This window comes from Suncus etruscus, chromosome 5 (genome assembly GCF_024139225.1).
Source record: "Suncus etruscus isolate mSunEtr1 chromosome 5, mSunEtr1.pri.cur, whole genome shotgun sequence".
In the NCBI taxonomy this organism is placed as follows: domain Eukaryota; kingdom Metazoa; phylum Chordata; class Mammalia; order Eulipotyphla; family Soricidae; genus Suncus; species Suncus etruscus.
In genome coordinates this window covers 134,018,788-134,043,971 of record NC_064852.1, presented here as the reverse complement: position 1 = coordinate 134,043,971, position 25,184 = coordinate 134,018,788, and the positions used below count along the sequence as shown (strand labels likewise).

Sequence of the window (25,184 nt, the reverse complement as noted above, 5' to 3'; positions counted from 1 at the left end):
AAGTACTTCCTTAAAGATGCTCCTTTATACATAATTTTCCTTTTTTTGATCTTGCTGCTTTCAGTAGTCCATCCTTATCTGTGGGATCCATAATTGGGCTAGGATTCCCTTGGTATACTTTTCTTTGTAACATTTTTAGACAGTACTCTTTGGGCATGTAGTATTTGGTGGCATGCACTATTTAACTTGGGGAGTTTTTCGGCAATGATGTCCTTGACTATTGCTTGGAGATTTTCTTTCAAAGCCACTGCAACTCCAATGATTCTTATATTGTTTCTATTGAGCTTCTCACAGACCCCTATTTTAACCTGTTCACATTCTTTGAGGATTTTGTTCCAAACTTCTGATTTTTCTTTTGTTTTAAGGCCCTTTTCCAGTCTCTTATGTTGTATGGAGTTGTTATGCATCTCATCTTCCAGCTCACTGATTCTGTCTTCAGCAACTATTACTCTCTTGATGAGACTTTTCAATGAGGTTTTCATTTCTGCTATGAAGTTTTTTCTAGCTCTGACATTTCAGTTTGGAGTTTTCTTATTTCTACTTTAAACTCCTCTTGATTCTTATTTGTGGTTCATTTGAGTCATTTCATGGATTCTTTGAGTTTTTTGTTCATCCTCCGTATTTCCTCTCTAAAGTCTTTATCAGAGAGGCTATGCAGATGGTTGGTACTTGTTAGATCTTCAGATCCATCATCTTCATTCTCTATGCATGGTTTTGTTCTGTGAGGTTTACCCATAATGTTCTTTGCAGTATTTTTTTTTTAACGTTATGCTGGTGTAAATTGATTAGGGGATAATCTCAGCCAAAGAGAAAAATAGATACCGTTTTGTATCTGGGCAGAAGCCTGTGTTTCCTAGAGAAAAAAGAAGGGGGGGGGCATTGCCTCTCAGGTTAAATTTATCTATGGGAGAGTGGCACTCACTCCTAGGTTCTCAGGACTTCTGTCCATCTTGGCATGAGCTGAGATTCCTGCTACTTTTGTCAGTGGTTCTATTTTCTTTATGAATCTTTAAAGATTATATACTGATCCACAAATAACATAATATTCTGATAAGTTAGTGCTCCATTATTTCATAAGTTTTAGAATTTAGACAAGTCTTAAGATTTAAACAAAATGCAATATATTCTTTTCTAAGACTATAATTAAACCTTCAAAGCTTTTTCCAACTTGAATCATTTTATCCCTGACAACAAAATACATCTTATTATGTTTAAGTCAATGGTTTTAAGAGAATCAAGTTGGTAACCAAATACATAAAGAAAAGAATGCAATTACTTCTTACTAAAATGATTACTTAAAAGATACTATTTTTTCTTTTAGGATTCAAAGGTCTTCCTTTAATTTCTTGTAAGCTCTCTTGCTTTATAATAAAACTTAACTATTACCAATTGTAACATTTCATGTTGTTATTGCTACATAGATACTTTACTTTATATTTTTTCTATTTCCTTTATAAATGGTCAGAATTAAGTAACAGATTTTTTCTTAGCTTTAGAATAACTTTTGTTTGTTTTTAACATATGCCTAAATGTTTTTCCTAAGAAATATTTTTTCTTATTAATTATCACTGACTATTTTATTTTCATTCTTGATTCTTTATAGATGAAAGGCTTTATTATTTTTCTCTGGAAACACAATGATGATTAGTACATAAATCTGAGATCTTTAAATTACATTTTAAAGTAATGTCCTCCTAAACCGGAATACATTCTATTTAATTATATTTTTTGGTGTTTATTTGTATTGTGAAGTTTATTAATAGGCATGACACTATGTAGGATGACTTTACAGTGAATAGTTACATTGAGGATATGCATCGTTCTTCCATTGTTTGGATCAGAAGTTTTTATATTTTTGGAAAAAGCCAATTGTCCAGCTGTTTCAAGTCCAATTTTAAAAATAGTCTGAAAATTACATCAAGATCCAGTTATTATTTTTGTTTATTGATACATTTTGAAGATTAGATTTTTCTTTGGAATAATTGCCTAAATTAGTGGTAGTATTGTCATTAGCTTTATTTGTATATACTACAATTTCTATCTTTTTGGAATTTTATAAACTATATATCTAAGTCCACTTGTGTTCTTAAAAAACACTTCATCATTTGTTTTCCTTAACAATGTTTTCATCTTACCTGAGTAAAGAAATACTTCATTTACCGTTTTAAGTTCTTTTTTTTTTTTTTTTGGTTTTTGGGTCACACCCAGCGATGCTCAGGGGTTACTCCTGGCTGTCTGCTCAGAAATAGCTCTTGGCAGGCACGGGGGACCATATGGGACACCGGGATTCGAACCAACCACCTTTGGTCCTGGATTGGCTGCTTGCAAGGCAAACGCCGCTGGGCTATCTCTCTGGGCCCGCCGTTTTAAGTTCTTTTGAAATTGATCATTTATTACTAGAACCTTTATAAGATACATGGAATGGTGATTATCCTAGTATCGTGAAACTTTATAGTAAAACTCAATAATCTGAACATAATATATGCCTTTTGATCACTAAAGAAAATATATTTAATATTTTATGTTCAACATAACCTATGCTTTAGTCCTCCAGTAGATATAATTCTTCAGTGGCCTGCAGTCATTTCCACTTAAATACACACCTTGTTATTTAATAATGCCTCAATCTCTGTTGATTGTGAAGTGACTTCACAGATACAAGTAGGATTGCATATTAATTTACATGAAGATAACTTAATTGGATTTGAAGTAAATGCATAAACTGAAAGAAGTTTTATCTTATTTTAGAATTCAGAAATTCAAGAAATTAGATATGGGGCAGGAAAAACAGCACAATAGTAGGGTGTTTGCCTTGTACATGGCCGACCCAGCACAGGCATGGGTTCGATTTCAGCCATTCCCATGGTCTCTAAGCCTGCCAGGAGCAATTTCTGAGTGCAAAGCCGGGAGTAACCCTTGAGGCCGTCAGGTGTGGCCCTAAAACAAACAAAAAAAATAGATATGATGCTGAACATATCTGAAATTCTGCTTTTGAAGATGAAAAAGAAAAAGAGACAGTGAGGTACAGAGCAATCTATAGGAGCTAGAAGAAGTCACTTTTTGAGATCCAGGATGGAAATATATCAACCTCAAAAAGTACTGAATTTAGATTTTTCAGATTTTTAAGATATAAACACTATGTCAATCCCATTTAATACTGTTATGCTTGAAGGGGACCAGAGACCAGACACTTAGTGTTTTGATTTTGACCATTGTATTAGTGATTAATATGTGTCATTTAAAGCCATTTGGTATATGATCTTTTCTTAAGTGGTAAATACAGAAATATATTTTCACCATTCTTTATACTTTTCAATGTTTTAGATAATAAGGGTTTAGTTTAGATAATAAGGGTGCACTAGTATTTAAGCTTATGATATGGAAATGCAAAATTACTGTACCCTACAACAAACAGGTCTTTAGAAGACCTCGTGTTTTTAATTCTTACTAAAAAGTGACCTGTGATACCCTTTGATCAGTCTCAAAGATTCTTTTTTTCCATTTTAGTGGCTGTTATATTATTTTGTTTTTGAAAATTGTTTAAAGCCTGTTAATACTTCCTATATAAATATTTTTGGGAAATAATCAACTCCTTAAGACATACTTTTGTATTCCATATGTAATAAATTTTATATTTGCGAATTTTGTGTTGTTAAACTTATGAGGCAGGCACTAATTTTTTTCTATTTTTTTCTGTAATCCTTTCCATAGTTTTTAAGGCTTAGGTAATGCATCATGTTATTGAATTAATTTGTGACAAATCTAGTAAAAAGTGAAATACAATCCTTTAACTGGAGGAATTTTTAATATAAAATATCACATTGGTGACTCTAAAAATCAAAGAATGCTGAGAGATGTAAGCCTATATTCAAATACAAATGTGTTTGCTTTTAATAGTAAAAATGTTAATAGTTATGGTATAAAAAATAGCATTTTGCAACTTGAAAAACTTTTGTTTGATTTAAAATATATAAAATATATGAAATTTATTTTTATTAGGACAAAATTCTTCATAATAACATAATGACAATGCCAGTCATCATTAATGTATGATGCTTAGAATCCAAGCTAGTCTGGTGAATTAAACAGTGACTCCTCAAAATACCCTGTACTGCCTGTACTGTTGACACAGAAATGGTGACAGCAGGTCTCTGGTCCTCTACTTTCCCAGGTTATCAATATGTTCAAGAATGAAATATTGAATAATAATGATGCTTAGAATCAAATTAGAATGTAGAAAATTTTATTAGAAAGTAAAGGATAATCTAAAGAATCTCCCCATGTAGAGTTAGGACTATGTTTGTATGGCTTTAGGGGGGGCAGTTTTATAGGAAAACTGTGTCTTCATATAAATTTACAAAGAATGCATGTATCCTACAAAGTGGCCTGACTGGTCTGAGTCCTTTGGGTTTGTCTGCTTTAGGCATTGACCATTATCTGATCCTCTTTTCTGGCGCAGAATTCTGCAGTTCCTGAGTGTGTGCACTAAGCTCTTGGAGAGGAAATGTGTATTGGGTCAGTGAGGATAGATGGAACTGCTGGAAAGGGGAAAGTGAGGATTCCTCTTTTATTGTCATGGTAAATTTATGCTGGAAAATTATATCTTAGATTAATTGATTTTTCTAATTGCTCCATTCAAATCACTCAACGTTTAATAAATTAAAACAGCACATTTTCCTAGAGTTTTAGAATGTAAGACAGTTTGCGAAATTTTGATAGGGCTCTACTTCTGAAAATTGTAGATTCTCTTTTTCACCTATTCCTGACTTACAAAGGCATCTCAGTATTTGGGTCATCATTTCTTCATCTTCAAAACCGTAGCACCAGAGCACCTTGAAATCTCTCTCTTCTCTTTCTGCTTCTCACACTATCTCCTCCCACCTATTTTCACTTGCTCTCTTTCTTTCCCAGCCACTGAAGAGCTTTCTTCTCTGATTCTTCTGTTCTTTCATTTTAAAAGTTAGTGATGTTTATATCTCACCACCTGGGTACTCCAGGAAACACTTTACAGTCTTTATAACACAAAAATATTTGTAAATTCACGGGATTAGAACATGATTATCTTGGAGATCAGTATTTATAAGAGGAACTCACATTATAATTATGAAATTGTTTTATCAATAATGATAATTTATTAGTATAATGGATTCAACTCTTGTTCCAGAAATGAACTGTCTGTTGGCCCAAGTCAGGATGGCTGGGGCCTTAATATTTAGTTTCTACATATTTTAATATATTAAAATATTAAATATTAATATGTATTTATTAATATTTATTAAATATTAAATTTAAAATATTTTAAGATATTTTAACATCTCTTATAAAGTAGCTATATTGCTTTTGGTTTTAAACATTATATTTATAGGAAGCTGTCAAATATATTTTGAGTGTGGTTAATCTCGTTGACATGCTTTAGAACATGGGTGGCGAACAAGTTCGACACAAAGAGCCAAAATTTTAAACTATGAGATTCAGAGAGCCACATCAGACAGTGACCTGCCAAAACAGACAAACACTCATACAAAAGCATATAATTTTAACAATAATCTATTTTTTTTTTGGTTTTTGGGCCACACCCGTTTGACGCTCAGGGGTTACTCCTGGCTATGTGCTCAGAAATCGCCCCTGGTTTGGGGGGACCATATGGGACGCCTGGGGATCGAACCGCGGTCCTTCCTTGGCTAGCGCTTGCAAGGCAGACACCTTACCTCCAGCGCCACCTACCCGGCCCAACAATAATCTATTAAACACATATTGCATTTTGCCATTTTGAGTGAGGGTAAAATTCCTGTTCGCCACCCTGCTTTAGAATTTTATTTCAAATAGAAAACATTATATTCAATTTCACTCATCTGGCCCGTGAAGCCTTTGTGCAATATCTGTGTGTTATCACTGAGTAAAACTGAGTACCAGAGAGTTGGTACATAGATTTCCTTCTCTGATGCTGTACCTGAGATACACAATCTCAGCCTATCCTATAAGTTTTGTATTTTTAATTATTGTTTGACATTAGCTGCATTGATGAGGGTATAATCAAGAAACTTATATCAGTTTTTTTTCTCTCTTCAGAATAATTAAATTGCCAGGGGAAAATAACTGTCTTTTGGAGCATGACAAATATGTATTTGTAGAAACTGTGATCACATAAGTAGAAATAGAGGTTTGGTATCTTAGAAAACTTTTACACAAGTAGAGCAATATATCCATTAAAACTCCCATAAATAGACAACTATTGTCTTGGAAAGGGGCTTATACTGAGCTTTCTCTCATGAAAGTTAAGAATTTTATCTTCCCACCATGTAGATATAAATCCTTCATATCAATGTAATTTTCAAATATTTTATTTTTAATAATAAAAACAATCTGTTAACACAACATTCATAGTTACACTGCTTAAATTAAATTTCTCCATAGAGGAGAAAAAATTAGCAATCATTTGCTAACAGTTTTTTTATTTTATAGTAAGTGATAAATCATTTATTACCACACGTATAAAACTTTTGAGAAAGGAAAAAAGAAAGCACAAAAGATACATTTATATTTTATACTACAATATTTTATTCCTCACAAACTAATACTTCTTTCCCTATTAAAAATTCCAACTTAATGCTTACACCAAAGAGATGATAAAAATACTTTCTAATTCTTAAATACTTTTCATTGTTTAAAATCATATCTACAAAATTGATCAGGTTAATTTACCCATTTTATGGAATATATTTAGTTACTTAAATGTGCCCAAATGTTTGGGAATATTTTAAACATTCCATTTATTCATTTGGTCATGCATAATAGTGTATAACTATAATATACACATGTTATATTTTAAATTTAAATAAAATATTGACAACATTTTAGTGAAAATGAAATGTATAATAAAAGATACAATTTTTGTAAATTTTGCCTTATAAAATGAAATGTGCAGATATATTTATCATATAATAAATTTATTAGCAAGTTAAAATATTAACAGTTCATAGGATGAGGATGCCTTTCATACAGCTTACATGTTTTTTATCTTTCTTCCGTTTCTACCCAATCAGGTTGTTGAAATAGTTTTTAATGCCAGTATCAATGTTTCTTACCCTGGAGTATTTATTGCTTTCTTTAAATGCCAAAGAAATTGAGGGAAATTTCTTTCAGTAAAATTTAAAAATTTAGGGGCCGGGAAGGTGGCGCTAAAGGCAAGGTGTCTGCCTTGCAAGTGCTAGCCAAGGAAGGTTCATCCCCCGGTATCCCATATGGTCCCCCCAAGCCAGGGGCGATTTCTGAGCACTTAGCCAGGAGTAGCTCCTGAGCATCAAATGGGTGTGGCCAAAAAAAACAAAAAAATTTTAAAAATTCATAAATAACTTACTTGTGGCCTTCTTATGCCAATTCTATTGGACAAACAAAATACATGAGACACTCCTAATACAACAATGAAAAAAATAAAGTGAAACATATATATCATACAGAATTTTATCTTAGAACCTCAAGGAGTTTTTGTGCACAATGAGAATCTTGACTTAATGGAATATAAATAATCACAGGTCTTGAGAAAGCTACTGTTCAAATATGATAGGCCCTTAAGAGATTAAATGCCTTTAAAGGTGCATGGAGAAATAGTCCAAAAGATATAATTTAATGATAATAATGGAGAAAAAATTTCAATTTTCTACATGTTCATTCAGCATAATGCCAATGATCAAATAATGGCTAGTAGGAATTACACTCTGAAGTGTGATATCCTTCACTTGAATATCTGAATCTTCTCAGAAATTGTATTTTCTAACATTCAAATAAGGATCACTTCTTTGTGTCAGAAAAGAATTTAGTCAGGAAATGGTTACTGCTTGAGTTATTTATTTATTTTTTTTTTTTGGTGGTTTTTGGGTCACACCCGGCAGTGCTCAGGGATTATTCCTGGCTCCAGGCTCAGAAATTGTTCCTGGCAGGCACGGGGGACCATATGGGACGCCGGGATTCGAACCGATGACCTCTTGCATGAAAGGCAAACGCCTTACCTCCCATGCTATCTCTCTGGCTCCCTGCTTGAGTTATTATTCCTTGAGAGTATTATATCCATATAAAATAAAAATCAAACTAACAGTTTTAAAAATACACTGAAAATATTTCTTTATAGAAAAAACTCTTGAGTATTTGAAAACGAATATAAGCCTTATGGGAATATTGACAGCAAATATTTTATTAACTTACTAAGAAATATAAAAGTTGGAACAGAAGTATAATAACATAAAGGGATATTCATTTAAAATGTATTTGATTAAAGACTTAACAAAGAATATTTACTATAATTGTAATATGTATCTTATTTAGTGCCAACCAGCTTTATCTATTAAAGTAGCACTGCAAAATGCTGGAAAGAGAGTATAATAGGTAGTGTTTGCATTGCATAGAGCCAACCTGGGTTTGATCTCTGACACCAAATAATGTCCTATGAGCCTTGCCTTGAGGATATAACCAGGACTACATGACCAGGTGTGGTCCCCCAAAACAAAAACAAAAACAAAAAAAAATATATATATAAATATATATAAAATATATATATAATAAATATATATAAATAATTACTGATAATTTTGATCTTAATTATAAAATAAGAAACCTTAAATATTGAATCAATATGAAGTGAATTATTAGTCACTCATATGTTAAAAAGGTATTAATGTAAAAATACATTTGACTGTAAATAAGAGAAAAGTAAAATATGTTTTTACTTTTTGTACCACCCCAAACTACATAAATAATCAAACCTACCTACATAACAAATTGATTTATTAGTTCAACACTGTTATAAAGTGAAATGTTTTAAACATTTTTTGTTTGATTTGGTATCTGGTCTTTCTTTAATTGTATTTTATTTTACTGAAAGCATTGTGATTTACAGTCTTTTATAGTTGGGTTTCAGACATACAATAAATGAAACCTAATCCTACCACCAGTGTTAACCTCCTTTTGTCAATGTTCCCCAAGTGCACCCCATACTACCCCCTTTTGCTCCCCAGGCTACCAATATAACAGGCCCATTTTATGTTTAAATTGTTAAAGTTTGGGTCTAAGGGTTCCTTTGGCTTGGATATTTAGTTCTGTCCTTTATTCACTACCAATGCACCTGAAATTGCTTGGCCCCTGGCACTCATCCTTTCTTATCTGTTTTTCCATTCCTCCACTCAATTTCTTTCCTTCTCCTCACAGTACGCTGGTGCCAAGGTTGTTCTAGATAACTCTCATTTAAATCAGTGCACTTCTTCATGCAGTTATTTACTACATGTAAGTGATATTATTCTGTATTTATCCTCCTTCTCACTTCACTTAGCATAATATTTCAATTCTATCCATGTTTCAGCTAATTGCATAATTACATCATTTCTTGCTATATTTGATTCCATACTTTTTTTTTACAGCAGCATTTTAATGATAAAACTCATGAACAGAGCAGGCACAGACACATATTAGATGCTTTATAGGCATCATTCATGTTGCCTTCCAGATGTAAAGATGACTTTTTTAGAGTTTGCTGCTCAACTGGCTACTGCTGATGAATGTTCTTCCACAATTGGCATTTTCCAATGAAATGACAAATGAATTCACTTCAGTATCATGCTACTTCAGCTGTTCCCCAAACTATTTCAAGCATTAATTCTCTGCAGAATCCTCTTCAACCATTAGATGGAAGATTTGAAGCAGTCCATGACTGATGGCCAACAGAGTTGACAGTAACCAAAAATCTAGCACTGACAATCTCCTTTTAAAAATAATTTTTATTTAGTATCAGGATTGACAATACTGTTTTTTTAACAGTACAGTAAAATTTACTTCTCATGCATAATCATTCCAATTGTATGTTGCATGTCTACATCATTCATAGTCTTTCTTAAGAGCTTCACAATTGTAAGTTTATTATAGAGACCTAAGACTCAATATTGCAATTAAGTAAAAAGTTAACATCATTAAAATATAAAATAATTATTGTATAATAAGACTATATTTAATGATATTCTATATATAAATAATATGCCTATAATTCCATTAGTGAGGATGTGACACAGCTACTTTCTTCAATGAGGGAGAGAGAAATTTTAATTACTTTTGTTGAATACTTTCTGTCCCTCAAATTCAAATTCTATTCATTACTTAGAAGTCTTTGATTAATAACAGAAAGTCAATGTTCCATTTTCACCACAGACAACATGAGCAATCTCTGTGTTTTATTCAAAAAAAAAAACTTTTATAAAGGGGCAAGAGAGATAGTACAGTGTGTATGGCTTTAGCTTTCATGCAGCAGTATTGTGTTTAATCCCCAGTATCCCATATGATTTTCCTAAGTACTGACAAAATAATTCCATTTTGTAATGCTAGAATAACTCCTGATTATTGCCTTGAATGGCCCCAAACAAATAAGCAGCCAAACAATCAAACAACAGCAAAAAACCCAACCAAACCAAAAAGCACATAAGTCATGTTCTTTTTTTTTCCCCTCCCCGTTCCCCATAAGTCATGTTCTTAAGAGAAACCAAATAAGATGTGATTTGATATTGTCTTACAATATTTTTAAAATATGTGTGTATATTTACATCATTCTATCTAATTGTTCTATTATAAGATAAATATAATGAAAATAAAGGAAATACCTAGGTAAACATAACTTTTTTACTTTTTTACGTTCTTATATATTTATAAATCAATGAGGAAGAAATATAAATTCATTATACCTAACAATATTGTTCTTAACTAGTTACTTAGTTGTGGCTTATATTATATATTATAACGGATTTATTCTGCATTATTCATTTCCTTTGTCATCAGCAAGTCTCTAGTCATGGTATTTTTCCTGATGGGGATAGCCAAAAATATTTTTAAAGGACTTGAGTCATGGGTAACTCTGCCATAACTAGACTGTATTTGTTTTCTATTAACTTTAATTATAGAATATAGTCATACCAGCACATAGTAATACATGATTTTAAGTGAACTTCTTTATTGTAGACACAACATTCCATAGTTCCTTTATGAACTAGAAATTTGTTTTCTTTTAAATCATCAAGATTGCAATCACATTCATAACACACAGAATAACTGTATATTGTTTCAGTAGTAGAGCCCAAAGCAATAAGGTAACAGACTTAACTTCCAATTCAAATGGTGTCATAGATGTCTCCTGGTAGAATATGTTTCCACTTGGAACTGACATATTTCAGTCATATGATCATATTATGTGATCATTTCTATGTGATACAAAAATAAAAATATAAGTTTACTACTAAGTATAATATTTTAATCACCACTGTCACTCATAGTTTCAGTCATTTGTCTTTAGATTCTTCAATACTGATTATGAGAAAATTTCACCATATATCAGGCCTTAAGACAAAGTAAAACCAACCTTCTAAAATAACTCACTGTATTATGTAAAGCATAATAGTAGGCTGAAGCTAAAGAGTCTCCAAACGTCATTGCATTCCAAGATTATGGGGAATGTTGTTAAAAAGAATTGCATGACTACAGACGCATAAAGCATGTTACTTGAACAGAAGAAAGATTGTGTTGCTGTGTTGAACACTTGATGGTGGATAAAGAATTCTGGAAATCCAGGGGTCATAGTTTGGGCAAATTATTACACATGTGAAAGGGAATTCCATATCTAGAGTAAATATCCAAACAACAACATACAGCAAAACAAAATGATGCCCTTGTAATGAACTACACTTCGTTGACTCACTTGCTGCTTACAATGAGTAATTATTTTTTGAGGATTAGGGTTGATTACTGCTGGATATATAGCAGTCCACTGGATATTTAGCAGTTGTTCTTGCTTTATGGATGTCTACATTTACCACTCCCAACTTAACCATCTGCCCTGCCTGATTCATGACAAAAATGAGAATAATGTATTTAGATAAGGAAAGAGCTATTGCGGTACATAGTCAGCCACTTGACTTTCATATTCATCAATATGCTATGGATATCCTTTTCATAGACTAGGTATCCATAAAATAGGTCATTCTACAAACTTAATTATACAATACTTTCTCTGCTTTCTAGGATTGGGGTTTGACAAATCATTTTTTCTCAAGGCAAGCTTCCAAATGAGAGGACAATCTTGCAAATATCATGGTGGAGCGAGAATCAGATATACTGTGTCTTTAAATGAGTATGTTAATGCATATGTCCTATTTCTGGTTATTAAGTTGGAGGTAATTAGTTCTGATTAAATCTTTCCACATCTCTGAATGCCATCACCAACCTAAAGTCAGCTTCATCATAACTATCTCAATTATACAAATACAATCTGAAACCACACCTGTCTATTATTAACCTGTGTTGCCCTCTTCTGACTATAATAGAAGTGACTCCGTGGCAAACGAGCAGAACCTATGAGGTAGTTTTATAAGCAAAGAATATTTATTTGTTAAAAAATGTTTTCTATGTATTACTTGCATATATCAAAGCATGTGTTGTATTACATATTAAGTATATTACAAATGAGAGTTTCTGCCTATAACTAGCTGAAGTAGTCAGACAATTTTACAGTTTCTGCAGCTCTAAGTCTTAGTCTATAGCCTCTAAGTCTTAGGGGCTAAATATTAGGCAGGATAATTTATTTTGATATCAGAAAATCTGTTGTTGAGTTGAGATTATTATGTGAACATAAAGAGAGAAATCTCAGAAACACATAATTACAGCTTTTGCTCTTTGACAGCCTTTATAGAAGTAAAGAACCATTTAGATACTAAAAATACAATTGATCCAAGAATAATACTGTTTCATTCAACATTGTGCAATGTTAAAAAGAAAAAGAATCCTGATCTGAACTAATGGCTGTGTGAAGTTTGCATGTTGTATGCTCCATGTCATCTTTTTCTGGGTATTTCTGCTACCTCTACACATATCAAGATAAGATATTATGTTCATGGGATGCCATAATTGTTCTGAAATGAGTGTGTGTTGTTGTTTAAGTTAGTTCTGTCTTAAGAAAATTAAACCCTCTGGATTGATTTTGGCTTGTGCCCAATGCAGGGATAAATTCAAGGAACCCAAAACCAGGAACTAGATTATGTAGATTGGATATTCATTAAATTAATCTAATGATTATTTAATTTCAGAAGACTTTTTGGAGTTTATGTTTATGTACATATTTATATACAGAGCTATATATAATCCTATATATACATTGAACTATAGAAATTAGACTCATGTTTATTTAGATTGCCCTATGGTAAAATTTATTTCATTAAATATTGTTTCACTTGAAGTTATAGTTTGCAATAATGTAAAACTAGACAGTACAGTTTTGTAAATCTATATTAAAGACTGATTTGAGTCATATCTTTTCATTCAAATATATATTAAGTAATATAATGGTACTGGCACTTGATCATTAAGAAACTCATGTCAATAGAAACCTAATAGTTTCTATCAAATTATACTAGCTACATGAAATAGCAAATGAGAAACCTTAGTGTTTCATATATAATTTTTAGATAAGAAAATATTTGGTTCCATAACATATTGAAGTACCTTAAATTATTACAAATTCACAATTCTTTTTTAATTCTATTCTAGTTGACATATGGTCATCTTCTTACCTATAGCTCAGAAAATAACTTCTTTACTACAGGTTTAAAATAATCTACTGGAAAAGAAATTTTTACAGAAAATACCAGAATTATTTTCCTATATCTTGAATTATCTCAGAAATATGCCTGATATTTGAAGTGATATTGTTTTAAATTTTATTAGTAGAAGTAATTAATTTTATGTATTGATATGACATTCTTTAAATTAAAACATAAAAATGCCTGATATTTTCCAATATAAAACACAATAAGACATGATAAAATGTATTATAAATAAAATAAATATATAAGTTACTGTTTGCTTGACAATCAGGCTCTTCCTAGACTAACACTTTAAATGAATCTGAGAACTTAGAAAAAAACAACCAAGAAAAATAAATGAAAGTTTTAAGTCCAGTTTACCTAAGGCATAAGAATATTTTAAAATATAATTTAATAACATACTTTGATATTTCATAAGCCAGAGTACATGAAAATATTTTTATTGGAACTGAACTTTAACAAATGCATTTTCCATTAGATAAGGTCAAAGATGATATATTAGAAATAACCAACAATAACAATAGCAACTTTGAAACTGTCAAAAGACCAAAAGCTATTAATCATTTCTATATTTTTAATAGAGGCTCAAAGAACTGAAACAAAGGGAATTTGCTCGAAATGTAGCATCTAAATCCAGGAAGGATGAAAGAAAACAAGAAAAGGCTCTCCAACGTCTGCACAAACTGGCTGAGCTAAGAAAGGAAACTGTGTGGTAAGTTCACAATAAAAGCTCAAGTTTTCTTGAAAATAGAAACTAGAAAAAAAGGAAAATATATATAAAAGATAAATGTATTATTTTTACCAAGAATAAACATAAGTTCATAATTTTTTATTAATTGTCAAAAATAATTTGCATTTTATACAAATGCTCACCTATCCTATCCACCATTTATGAAAAGTCTAAAATTACTATAATTGAACTTAAAATAAATTTTATAATATTCTTAAGCTATCTTAGTTAAAATGCATTATTTCTCAATCGAAATTTATAAATATTTGGTTGAAGAAGATAGCAAAGAAACTTTTACAGTAATGGAAGTTTTAAGAGAACTATTTTTAATAACATAATTTTTATTTTGATCATAGTGGTTTATATATTGTTGACAATAATATTATAGGTACATATTTACATAAAATCAGGGGGATTCCTATCACCGATTTGTCCTCCCTACACCTCCGTGTTCGTCCTATCTCCCATATCCTCCTCCCTCACTCCCGGGGCTGCGAGAATATGTGGTCCCCTCTGTACCTAGCTTACTACTTAGTAGTCTTGGTCTTGGTGCCTCCCTTATTTCCCCCTCTAACTGGGAGGAAGGACTATGTAGTTCAAGTTATGTGGTTTTATTTGAAGAAGATAAAAGTAATAAACTGGGGTAAAAGTGTAATATGCCGAAAATGGGCGGAATCTAGAGGCTCTCATTGTCGGTTTGATAGATGAAGTAGAAAAAGAAGGTGAAACACCCCAACAGTATAGAAAGAAGTGTCAAATATCCAGTGAGCACTTCAGTGATAACGATAGGCACCAGAAAAAAAAAGCCATGGTCTTGAGTTAAAAAACATGTCAGAGCACCTAAAGAAAGAAAAAAAAAACCAATATAAATATAAATAGAGACAACAACTTCAATATCCACACCAAAACAAAGAAATTGACAAAAAGTAGATAGGTAAATAAAAATAAAAATAATAATAATAATAAATGAAGAAAAAATATATAAAAGATAAAAAATGTTTTGCGCTTTTTGCCATTCCCCCCTCCCCTGCACTGCCACAGTAAATATTGGGGTCATTCAAAAAGAAATTCACTTGGCCTAAGCGCTATGGGGTTTCTCCACCCTTGGGGTATATTGTCATGGGATTAATTATAGACTCCTTTCAGGTTAATTTACTCTACGGTGGTGCTTTCGTGGTGTTTGGAAAACTTCTGCTCCATCCTGGGTGATGAAATAAGACCTCAGTATTTAGAGATCTCAGTATCTCCACAGGTCCAGGAGTGGGACTTATGATGAAGTCTTTCTTTGTGGTTCTAGAAGTTCTGTTCCCTCAGTGTCATTTTAATCCATCTTCTGTGGTTAGTGGTCCTTGTCTTTGCACTGATTCTAGGATGGAACCTAGGATAGCGTCTTTCATTGTGTTTCCAGAAGCCCCATTGTGTTGCGATTGTCTCTGCCGGACCTTTGGAACTGGGGATCATGGTGGTTGTGCGGGTCGTATTTCAAACCCTAAACTAGGGCTTTTTTATTGGTCTCAAGATATATTTAGTCCAGTCATGGTTCTAGCAGCCAGACATCTGTAAATCGCGATCTTGGCTTTTGGACCTACCAAAGGTTGACAAGTCTTCTGATTTTGTCTTGTCATTAGCTGGTGAGGTAGGATAACCTGCTCTTAGGTCAAGTTGTTCCCATTTTCTTTGTTGTCAGGATATCACCTGTTGGTGGCCCAGCAGTATTAAGGCTGGGATTTGTTTCCTGTAGCTGTTGTGAAGAACTGTGTTGATTCTATGTCTGGAATCCAGGGTTCAAGGCTGTACAGAGGTCTAAGTTGGGTCCACTTGACATATTTTCAAGGTGGGAGATATCCCTGTATTGTAAACAAGTATGAGTTCTTATCTCTAGTAGATAAGAGCTCTTTTTCTGTGTAAGATTTCCCCTTTTTTTAGTGTGCCTTTGCAGGGAGAAATGGTGCTACTTTATATTGTCGGTGCATTTGGGGGTGGACAGAGAACAAAACCGAAACAGGTCATACATCCAAACAAGATAAAAATAGGAATAAAAGTATATGTGCTCACATATGTACATGTAGAACAAACTTTTAAAAAAATGAATTAACAAAATAATTAAAGGAACCATGTGATGCATGAGACTACCTTACTTTTGGGGAAAAGCAGGTAAAGAGGTGGTGCAATACCGGTCTTCTACTTATGTTGAAAATTTAGGTTTCCCCATTGTCTTTTGGAATTTTCTTGTGATGTGTGGATTCCCAGGCACTTTTCCATCACTCCCCCTGGCCTTCTTGAGATTGGCAAAGGATTTGTGGCAGGGAGGTCTTGTAAGAGTTCTTGCATTGGGGATGTTTTTAGAGCTAAGTCCAGTTTCAAGTAACAGTCCACGGTAGGGGGATTTGGTAGGGAGGTCTGTGCAGCATGAGTCCGCAGGGGAGTTGGTTGCCTTTTCTTGCAGGGACAAGGTGTGGGTTTGACTGGGTGTCCCTTCGCTTGGGTGCTGGGTGCTGGTTCATTGGGGTAGGAGGCCAGTCTTGATGCCTAATGGATTAGAACTAAGGGTGAAGAGTTTCAATACAGTGGGAGGTCTGGATGGGATTGAGGGGTGAAGGAATTGTTGGATTTTCAAAGGGGGGAAAGGGGAAAGTATATGGAAGGGGTAGTAAAGAAGAAAAAAGAAAATACATTATAAAGAAAGAGAGAAGAGAAAAGAAAAAAGAAAAGAGAAGAAAAAAAGAAAAGAAAAAAAAAGAAAGTAGTGAGAAGAGAGGAAAAAATAGCAAGGGAATGCTAGTTTGCTTGAATGTATTCGATGAGTAGGGCCTGTAGTATAAGTATGCACGTCACTGTTGCTGCTTTGGTGGTCTGACTGGTTACATGCTTCAAATACAAAAGAAGGTATAACCTAGAAATAAAGTGTATGTTAAAATTTTTCTTGGGACATTCTCGTAGTGCAAGCCGGGTATGGTATCTCGTGTGACTGAGCCCCGAGATGCTATCTTAGTTTGTCCACCCATTGTATCCAGGAATGCCTGTGGACAGAAAAGCTGAGGGGTTATTTTAAATATATTAAGATTAAGGCATTAAAACATAGTGTTCTGGGATGTTTTCTTTGGAGTCAGTGATTTCCCATGGTATACTTTACCTGTGATCCTGTATAAGATCCCTAAGGGATTATTATGGGCCTTTGTAGTAGAAGGCTGATTACTTACCTGTTCTTTCTATGCTGCTGTTTCTATTGTTGCTGGTTTCTTTGTGGTATAATGTGTAGTCAAGAGTTTGTGTTGTTCCTTTTTTATGTATTGTGGGCACTGCTCCCGAGTATACGTTGAGTATTACCGTGTTTGGAATTTCTACCCTGATATACTCTGTTATTTGATTGTTGAGTATTAGTTGTATGTAAGGTGTATGTTCTAGGTGCTTCAGAATAGTGCTATCATTCTGTGTTTATCTTTTGTCTTCTGACTTATTTCATTTAACATAATATGTTCTAGGTCCATCCATGTTGCTGCAAAGTCTGTGATTGTATCATTTCTGACTGCCATGTAGTATTCCATTGTGTATAAATACCACATCTTAATGATCCATTCATCTGTTGTTGGACATCTAGGTTGGTTCCAAGACTTGGCTTTTATGCTGAGTGCTGCGATAAATAGTGGGGTGCACATGTATTTTGGAATGAATGTCCTTCCAACTTGGGGGTATATACCTAGAAGAGCAATTGCTGGGTCAAATGGCAGCTCAATTCTGAGTTCTTTGAGCACTCTCCAGACTGTTAAGAGAACTATTTTTATTTGCAAATTCAGGAAGCTTATCTTTGAAATAATTTTATGACATATTTTAATAAAAAATTTGGATAACCCCTTGTATTTCTAAAACAGGTCATTTTTAGAATCCCTGTAAATAAAATATCTGAGGGTAAAGATAAATTTACATTTTATTTTTTTACTTATTATTTTTCTTTTATTATTAATATCTTTAAGCATCTTGATTACAAATATGATTGTGATTAGGTTTCAGTCATGTAAAGAACACCCCCCTTCACCAGTGCAGCATTCCCACCACCAATGTCCCAAATCTCCCTCCATCCCACCCCACCCCCACCTGTACTCTAGACAGGCTTTCCAGTTCCCTCATTCATTCACATGGTTATAGTAGTTCTCAATGTAGTTATTTCTATAACTGAACTCACCACTCTTTGTGGTGAGCTTCATGAAGTGAGCTGGAAGTTCCAGCCCTCCTATCATTGTCTCTGAGAATGGTTGCAAAAGTGATTTATTTTTCTTAAAACCCATAGATGAGTGAGACTATTCTGCGTCTCTCTCTCCCTCTGACTTATTTCACTCAGCCTGATAGACTCCATGTACATCCATGTATAGGAAAATCTCATGACTTCATCTCTCCTGATGGCTGCATAATATTCCATTATGTATATGTACCACAGTTTCTTTAGCCATTCATCTGTTGAAGGGCATCTTGGTTGTTTCCAGAGCCTGGCTATTGTGAATAGTGCTGCAATAAATATAGGTGTGAGGAAGGGATTTTTGTATTGTATTCTTGTGTTCCTAGGGTATATCTCTAGGAGTGGAATAGCTGGGTCGAATGGGAACTCAATTTCCAATTTTTGAAGGAATCTCCATATTGCTTTCCATAGAGGTTGGACTAGACAGCATTCCCACCAGCAGTGGATAAGAGTTCCTTTTTCTCCACATCCACACCAGCACTGATTGTTCTCATTCTTTGTGATGTGTGCCAATCTCTGTGTTGTGAGATGGTTTCTCATCGTTATTTTGATTTGCATCTCCCTGATGATTAGTGATGAGGAGCATTTTTTCATGTGCCTTTTGGCCATTTGTATTTCTTTTTTATCAAAGTGTCTGTTCATTTCTTCTCCCCATTTTTTGATGGGATTATATGTTTTTTCCTTGTAAAGTTCTGTCTACATTTACATTTTAGATTACCTCCAAAATTTTTATTTTATTGTTAAAAAGAGGATTTTGTTTTGTTTTGTTTTTGTTTTTTTAGTCACACCTAGCAGTGCTCAGTAGTTACTCCTGGATCTACGCTCAGAAATCACTCCTAGCAGGCTTGGGGGATAATATAGGCTGCCAGCATTCAAATCACTGTCCTTCTGCATGCAAAGCAAATGTCTTGCCTCCATGCTATCTCTTTGGCCCCTAAAAGGAGTTATTTTATATATAATATACTTTATTTCTAAATAGTTGTAGTGACTATATTAGTACATTAATACATTGCAGTTATGTATGTAAAAATCAAAATAAGGGGCCGGCGAGGTGGCTCTAGAGGTAAGTTGTCTGCCAAGGAAGGACCGCGGTTAGATTCCCCCGGCATCCCATTGGTCCCCCCAAGCCAGGGGCAATTTTTGAGCACTGAGCCAGGAGTAATCCCTGAGCATCAAATGGGGGTGGCCCAAAAAGCACAAAAAAAAAGTAATCAAAATAAATTTATATGTGAATCCTATAAGAAAAGCTAAAAGCAAACAATTATTATAAAATTATAAAAACCATATCATTCTACTCTCCATGACAATTATAGAAAAATTATACAAGTTTAAGTTTCTATTGTAGAAATTCATAGGATCAGTATAATTTTATGTCCAGTAGTATTTGCAAACATAAATTCTAATACATTAAATAAACTTGAATTAATGATTGTTTGCATGTGCATGGATTTGTGTGTTGTGTGTATGCCAATATCTATTGCAGGAGATTAAATCATGGATTCACACAGTTGTCACAAGTGCATGCTCGAACACTGAGCTATTCTATTGGTTCTGGGTTATTAATTTTATCCACAGTACAAAGTATATTTTCACATTATTGATGGTACATAATTTTCCTGTTAATTCTATGACTAAAAATTTGCAAAAATAGAAATTAATGCCAATTTTTATTTCTAACAAGCTGACTAGTCTACATGCTGTGACTTTCATAAGAAAATATTCAAATTTAGAACTATTAACAATTACACTTTAGAATGACAAATTTATTCAGTGTATTTCTTTTTCTAAAATGAAAGAGAACCTTTAGATAATTAATTATATAAGTATATTATAGAAGAGTTACTTTAATCATAAGTCACAATGTGTAGCTATAGTTAATTACAAATAAAAGTCAGATGTAAATCAACAGCTACTGATTCAATATTTATTAGATAGTATGACACAATTTACAGTCTTTGGAATTAATTTTTAAACACCAAGGATAGTAATTCTGAAAGACCAACATCTCTTATCAAATTAGCATTGTTTTATTTATTCTACATTGCAGCATACCACCTGGCCTAAGGTAGACTCTTAATGAAAGTTGATCAAACTGAATTGTTGAATTGAATTCCCAGACTTCCTAATGGCATGTAGCTTCAAGATTTTTAATAGCTATTAACAATAATAAAAAGCAACACAAGACAGTCTGTCCAGATTATCCCAAATTCATTGTGGTAATATGGAAAGCTGATATACATGAAAGAGACTCTGATCAGTATTTTAAAATTTAAAAAGCCCTTATGATTATATATGATTATGATATATAATTATATATGATTAAGATACATGTGTGTCTCATATGTACATATAGGTATTCATTTACACATATACATATATGTATTTGTATATGGACTTGCCCTATCTAATGCAAACTTATGTTTCTTTTTGTAGTGCTCCTGGAAGTGGTCCCATGTTCAAGTCAACCACTGTTACTGTGCAGGAAAATAGTGATGACATTTCCCAAAGAGTAGTTGAGGATTCAGTTAATAATCAGGAAGAGTTCAAGAATACTTTGCTTAATTCTGAAGAGAACAATACAAAGGATGCCACCCCTGCTGCCACAGATGCAGAAAGTGCAACTCATACAGTCAAAAATATCCAACCTGGGGAGCAAGGGCCTGGAATTCACAAACACAAGATTGGGTTTTCTTTTGCATTTCCAAAGAAAGCAGCAGTGAAACTGGAGTCCTCGGCTGCTGCCTTCTCTGAAAACAATGATGATGCCTCTGTGGGGAAAGGATTTAACAGAAAAAGTAGATTTGTTCCTGGTACGAGTCATCTTCAACTACTTTCACCAACAGACACACTTTCGAGTTCTGAGGAGAAAGCTCACTCCCCAGAGGAAATGTGTAATGACAGAGAGTCTGCTCAAACTCAAGAGATGGAAGATGTTTCCACTGAAAGTGATATATTACTATTACCCTCATTTTCACAGTATCAACTCCCTTTATTTTCTGCTGCAGATAATTGCTCAAATGCAGTCCCTCTAGAAGATCAAATACCACTGGAGAGTATCATTATTAATGAAAACGTACCTCTGAGTGGCAATAGTGCTGAGTTATTGGAGAAGCAACCTGCTGCTCTTGAGCTGTCTACAGATTGTGTGTCTTTGCAAGTCTCCACAGAGGAAAATGTTCAAGACAATGATGCAGCCACAATTCAAGTTGAAATAAAAAAGAATGACCAGGAAATGCTGTTTCCTTCCAATTATGAAGAAGAGAAAACAACCTTTGTCAAAAAATCAGAGGTACATAAAAAACAATGTGAACCTTTTGTACCTGTACTTAACAAAGATGGCTCAACAGTTCTTCAGTGGCCATCGGAAATGTTAATATACACTGCTACTCAACCATCCATTTCTTATAGTTGCAATCCTCTCTGTTTTGATTTCAAGTCCACTAAGCTAAATAACAATCTAGATAAAAACAAGCTCCCCTTAAATGAGATTTCTTTTCAGCAGGAAAAAGAAAACATTTCTAAAATAAACATTTCAGAGTGCATTGATGTAACTACAGCAGGAGTTCCTGATTGTGAAATTGAAGATGACAGGGATGAAGGCACTAAAGTCCCTTCTTCAGCAGATGATGATCATTCCAACAACCGTGATTCTGAAAAACATGAAAATATGGATCAAAGGTTTAAAAATACCTCCTGTGAAGCCAGAAAAACTAGTAAATATAATCTTACTAAAAATAAAATAAAACGGGACATTCCAAATGAGAAATACAACAAAATCAGATTGAAAGACACGCATACACACTGGTTCCATAAAAACAGAAGAAAGAAAAAAAGAAGAAAACTTTGTCAGCATGATTATGGGGAGAAATACAAAGAATCAGAAACCCAGTTCAAAACGGAAATGGAAAATAATTTCAGGGATACAACTAGGAAAAAGTTACTGCAATCATTCAACGAAAAGCAATATTTAGCTACAGAGCAATTATTAGACTCGCATCCATTACCTGATAAAAAGCTTAAATCAGCATCTATATGCTTAAATGAAGAAATGTCTACAAGCTGGAACACTGAGTTTAATAGTAATGATGCCATCAATTATACAAATAACTGTAACAATAGCTTATCCGTTTTAAGTGAACAATCCAATCCCACAACGATTCAAGCTAGGAGACATAATTTAACATCCTCCAGAACTTATTGTAGCTGGAAGGCCAAAACGTCTAGCTGCAGTCCAGTTCACAAATGCTTAGTCCTTCAAAACGATGGGAAACCCATGAGTCAGAACCAGGCTGTTAAAAGAGGTTATAATTCTCTCGTTAATGAATTTGATCAATGTCGTCGAAAACGCAAGCAACATTCATACTCTTATTCATCAGAAGAGAGTTTAAATCAACAGGAGGATTATTTTCCACAAGGATGTTTGAGGCCACCACAAGCTTCAGTAGCTCCTTGTAAGCCAAAACGGAAGCGGAAAAGAAAAAGAAGCAGATTACATGCCAAACTTGAAGTGTTGGATTTTAAAGAGAATACAGATTACTCCACCAAAAATAATACTTCGTGTCATCAAGCTGAGTCAGTAAGTGAGGATAACAATGATGGGATGAAGCCACAAGAAAGTTCAAATGCTGAAAGAAACTCAGAACCCACAGATCCAGTAGAGAAGAATTTGGCCTTGCAACCTGGTAGTCCCCTTCCTGCCCAAACCAGTCAAGAAGCTGAACCTAGAGTCAAAGAGACTAATTCTGAAAATTTGCCAGAGATTTCCAGTGAACCCACCACATCTGTTTATGTAGCTAGTGCCTCCAAAAAAGAAGAAAATGACCCCTCTCTTGACCACAAAGAAAGGCGTGTTCATACAAATATAAATGAAAAGCAAATTCCTTTGAAGAGGCCTAATGTTGAGAGGAATTTTAGACAGTCGCCTCCTAAAACATACTTTTGCCATTATGAACTGGCCGAAGCTCTTCCCCAAGGAAAGATGAACGAGGCGTCTGCAGAGTGGCTGCGTTTTAATTCAGGAATTCTCAACACCCAGCCACCTTTATCCTTCAAAGAAGCACACGTCAGTGGTCACACCTTCCTAACAACCGAACAAATCCTGACCCCGCTGGCATTGCCAGAGCAAACACTACTTATCCCAATAGAAAACCACGACAAATTAAAAACCCTTCCATGTGAGGTCTACCAGCATATCATCCCACCGACCATGCTGGCCAACAAGGTCAAATTTACTTTTCCTCCAGCAGGCCTCCCTCCAGCGGGTCTCTCCTCCAGCACACCTCTGCAGCCTTTGCCTTTGCAGCAGCCCTTATGCTCTACCTCTGTAACCACCCTGCACCACACCGTGCTGCAGCAGCATGCTGCAGCGGCTGCTGCAGCGGCAGCCGCTGCAGCAGCAGGAACCTTTAAAGTGCTTCAACCACACCAACAGTTTCTGTCCCAAGTTCCTGCCCTCACCAGAACGTCATTACCTCAAATCTCAGTGGGACCAGTGGGACCAGTGGGACCTAGGCTTTGCCCCGGGAATCAGCCAGCTTTTGTGGCTACTCCTCAGATGCCAATTATCCCGGCTTCAGTTCTCCATCCTAGCCATCTGGCTTTTGCTCCCTTGCCCCATGCCCTCTTTCCTTCTCTGCTCTCCCCTCATCCTCCCGCCATCCCTCTCCAACCCCTCTTCTGACCCTCACCGTGCAAAAGGGAAATTCATTCACAGGAAAACTCTTGCTAACTTCATAAATGTTCATCCCCGTGGATAATTTTCTATTTAAATGGTGGAAGTCAGCTGGCCCAAGAATGGCCTCCTGGATAAGGAATCATTTACTGTAAGTGTAATGATACAAATAAATTAAGTTTCATATATATAATGGTAAGACAATGGATAGTTTGAAAATTAAAACAATATATGCTGTATATTAAAATAATGTCTTAAAAGTATGTATAATGTACATAAAATATATTTATAGTACTGTAATTTACGTTGTAAAGTATGCTATTTGTTTCTTTTTAATTTGTGTATTTGCACCTATTTACTGTTTAGAAAAAAGCTGATGGCACTATGTTTTGTATCATGTTCCCTGAAACTGTAAATTCAGTGAAAGAAATATCTTGCAATAAATTTTTGTTAAATATTTAACTAAAGCAAACTTTGGTTGTCGATTGGTTTTCACTCTTTGAAGAATGTAAATACTAATAGAAAGGTTTATATTTCTATATTTTTCTTCTCTTCACTGGTATTTTTAAACCTTGGAAGCCCAAAAAGTTATCATTGAAACTATGATACCATCTTTTAGAACAAATATAAACAATTTATTTGCTTTTCTCTTAGTCCCAATATTTGTTAGATTTAGCACTTACTATTTTAGTCCTCAATACCCATCTACATGGGTGATTTTCAAACTTCGTATATCTATACGTTGTACTTATTTATGGACCCATGATTGAAATCCAGAAATCTAGATAGCCATGGACATTCTTATTAATATTAGCTTTTGGTTGACTGACAACTAAAGATTATGTACAGTTCATAGTTTTCTTTTAAGAACTGTAAAATATACATATTTAAAAAAGACACAATTAATATAAGTTCCATAACATTTTTATG

At 34.0% G+C, this 25,184-nt stretch overlaps 1 protein-coding gene across 1 annotated transcript in view; it reads left to right on the top strand.

Annotated features, from left to right (window-relative positions):
• The window catches only part of ZNF804A (zinc finger protein 804A), a 245,375-nt gene extending 220,852 nt beyond the window's left edge, over window positions 1-24,523 (top strand). The window contains exons 3-4 of the mRNA XM_049773541.1: window positions 14,204-14,334; window positions 21,017-24,523. Of these exons, the coding sequence (XP_049629498.1) occupies window positions 14,204-14,334; window positions 21,017-24,263 (3,378 nt within the window). The 3' untranslated portion in view covers window positions 24,264-24,523. The remainder of the gene's footprint in view (window positions 1-14,203; window positions 14,335-21,016) is intronic.
• The last annotated feature ends 661 nt before the right edge of the window (window positions 24,524-25,184 follow it).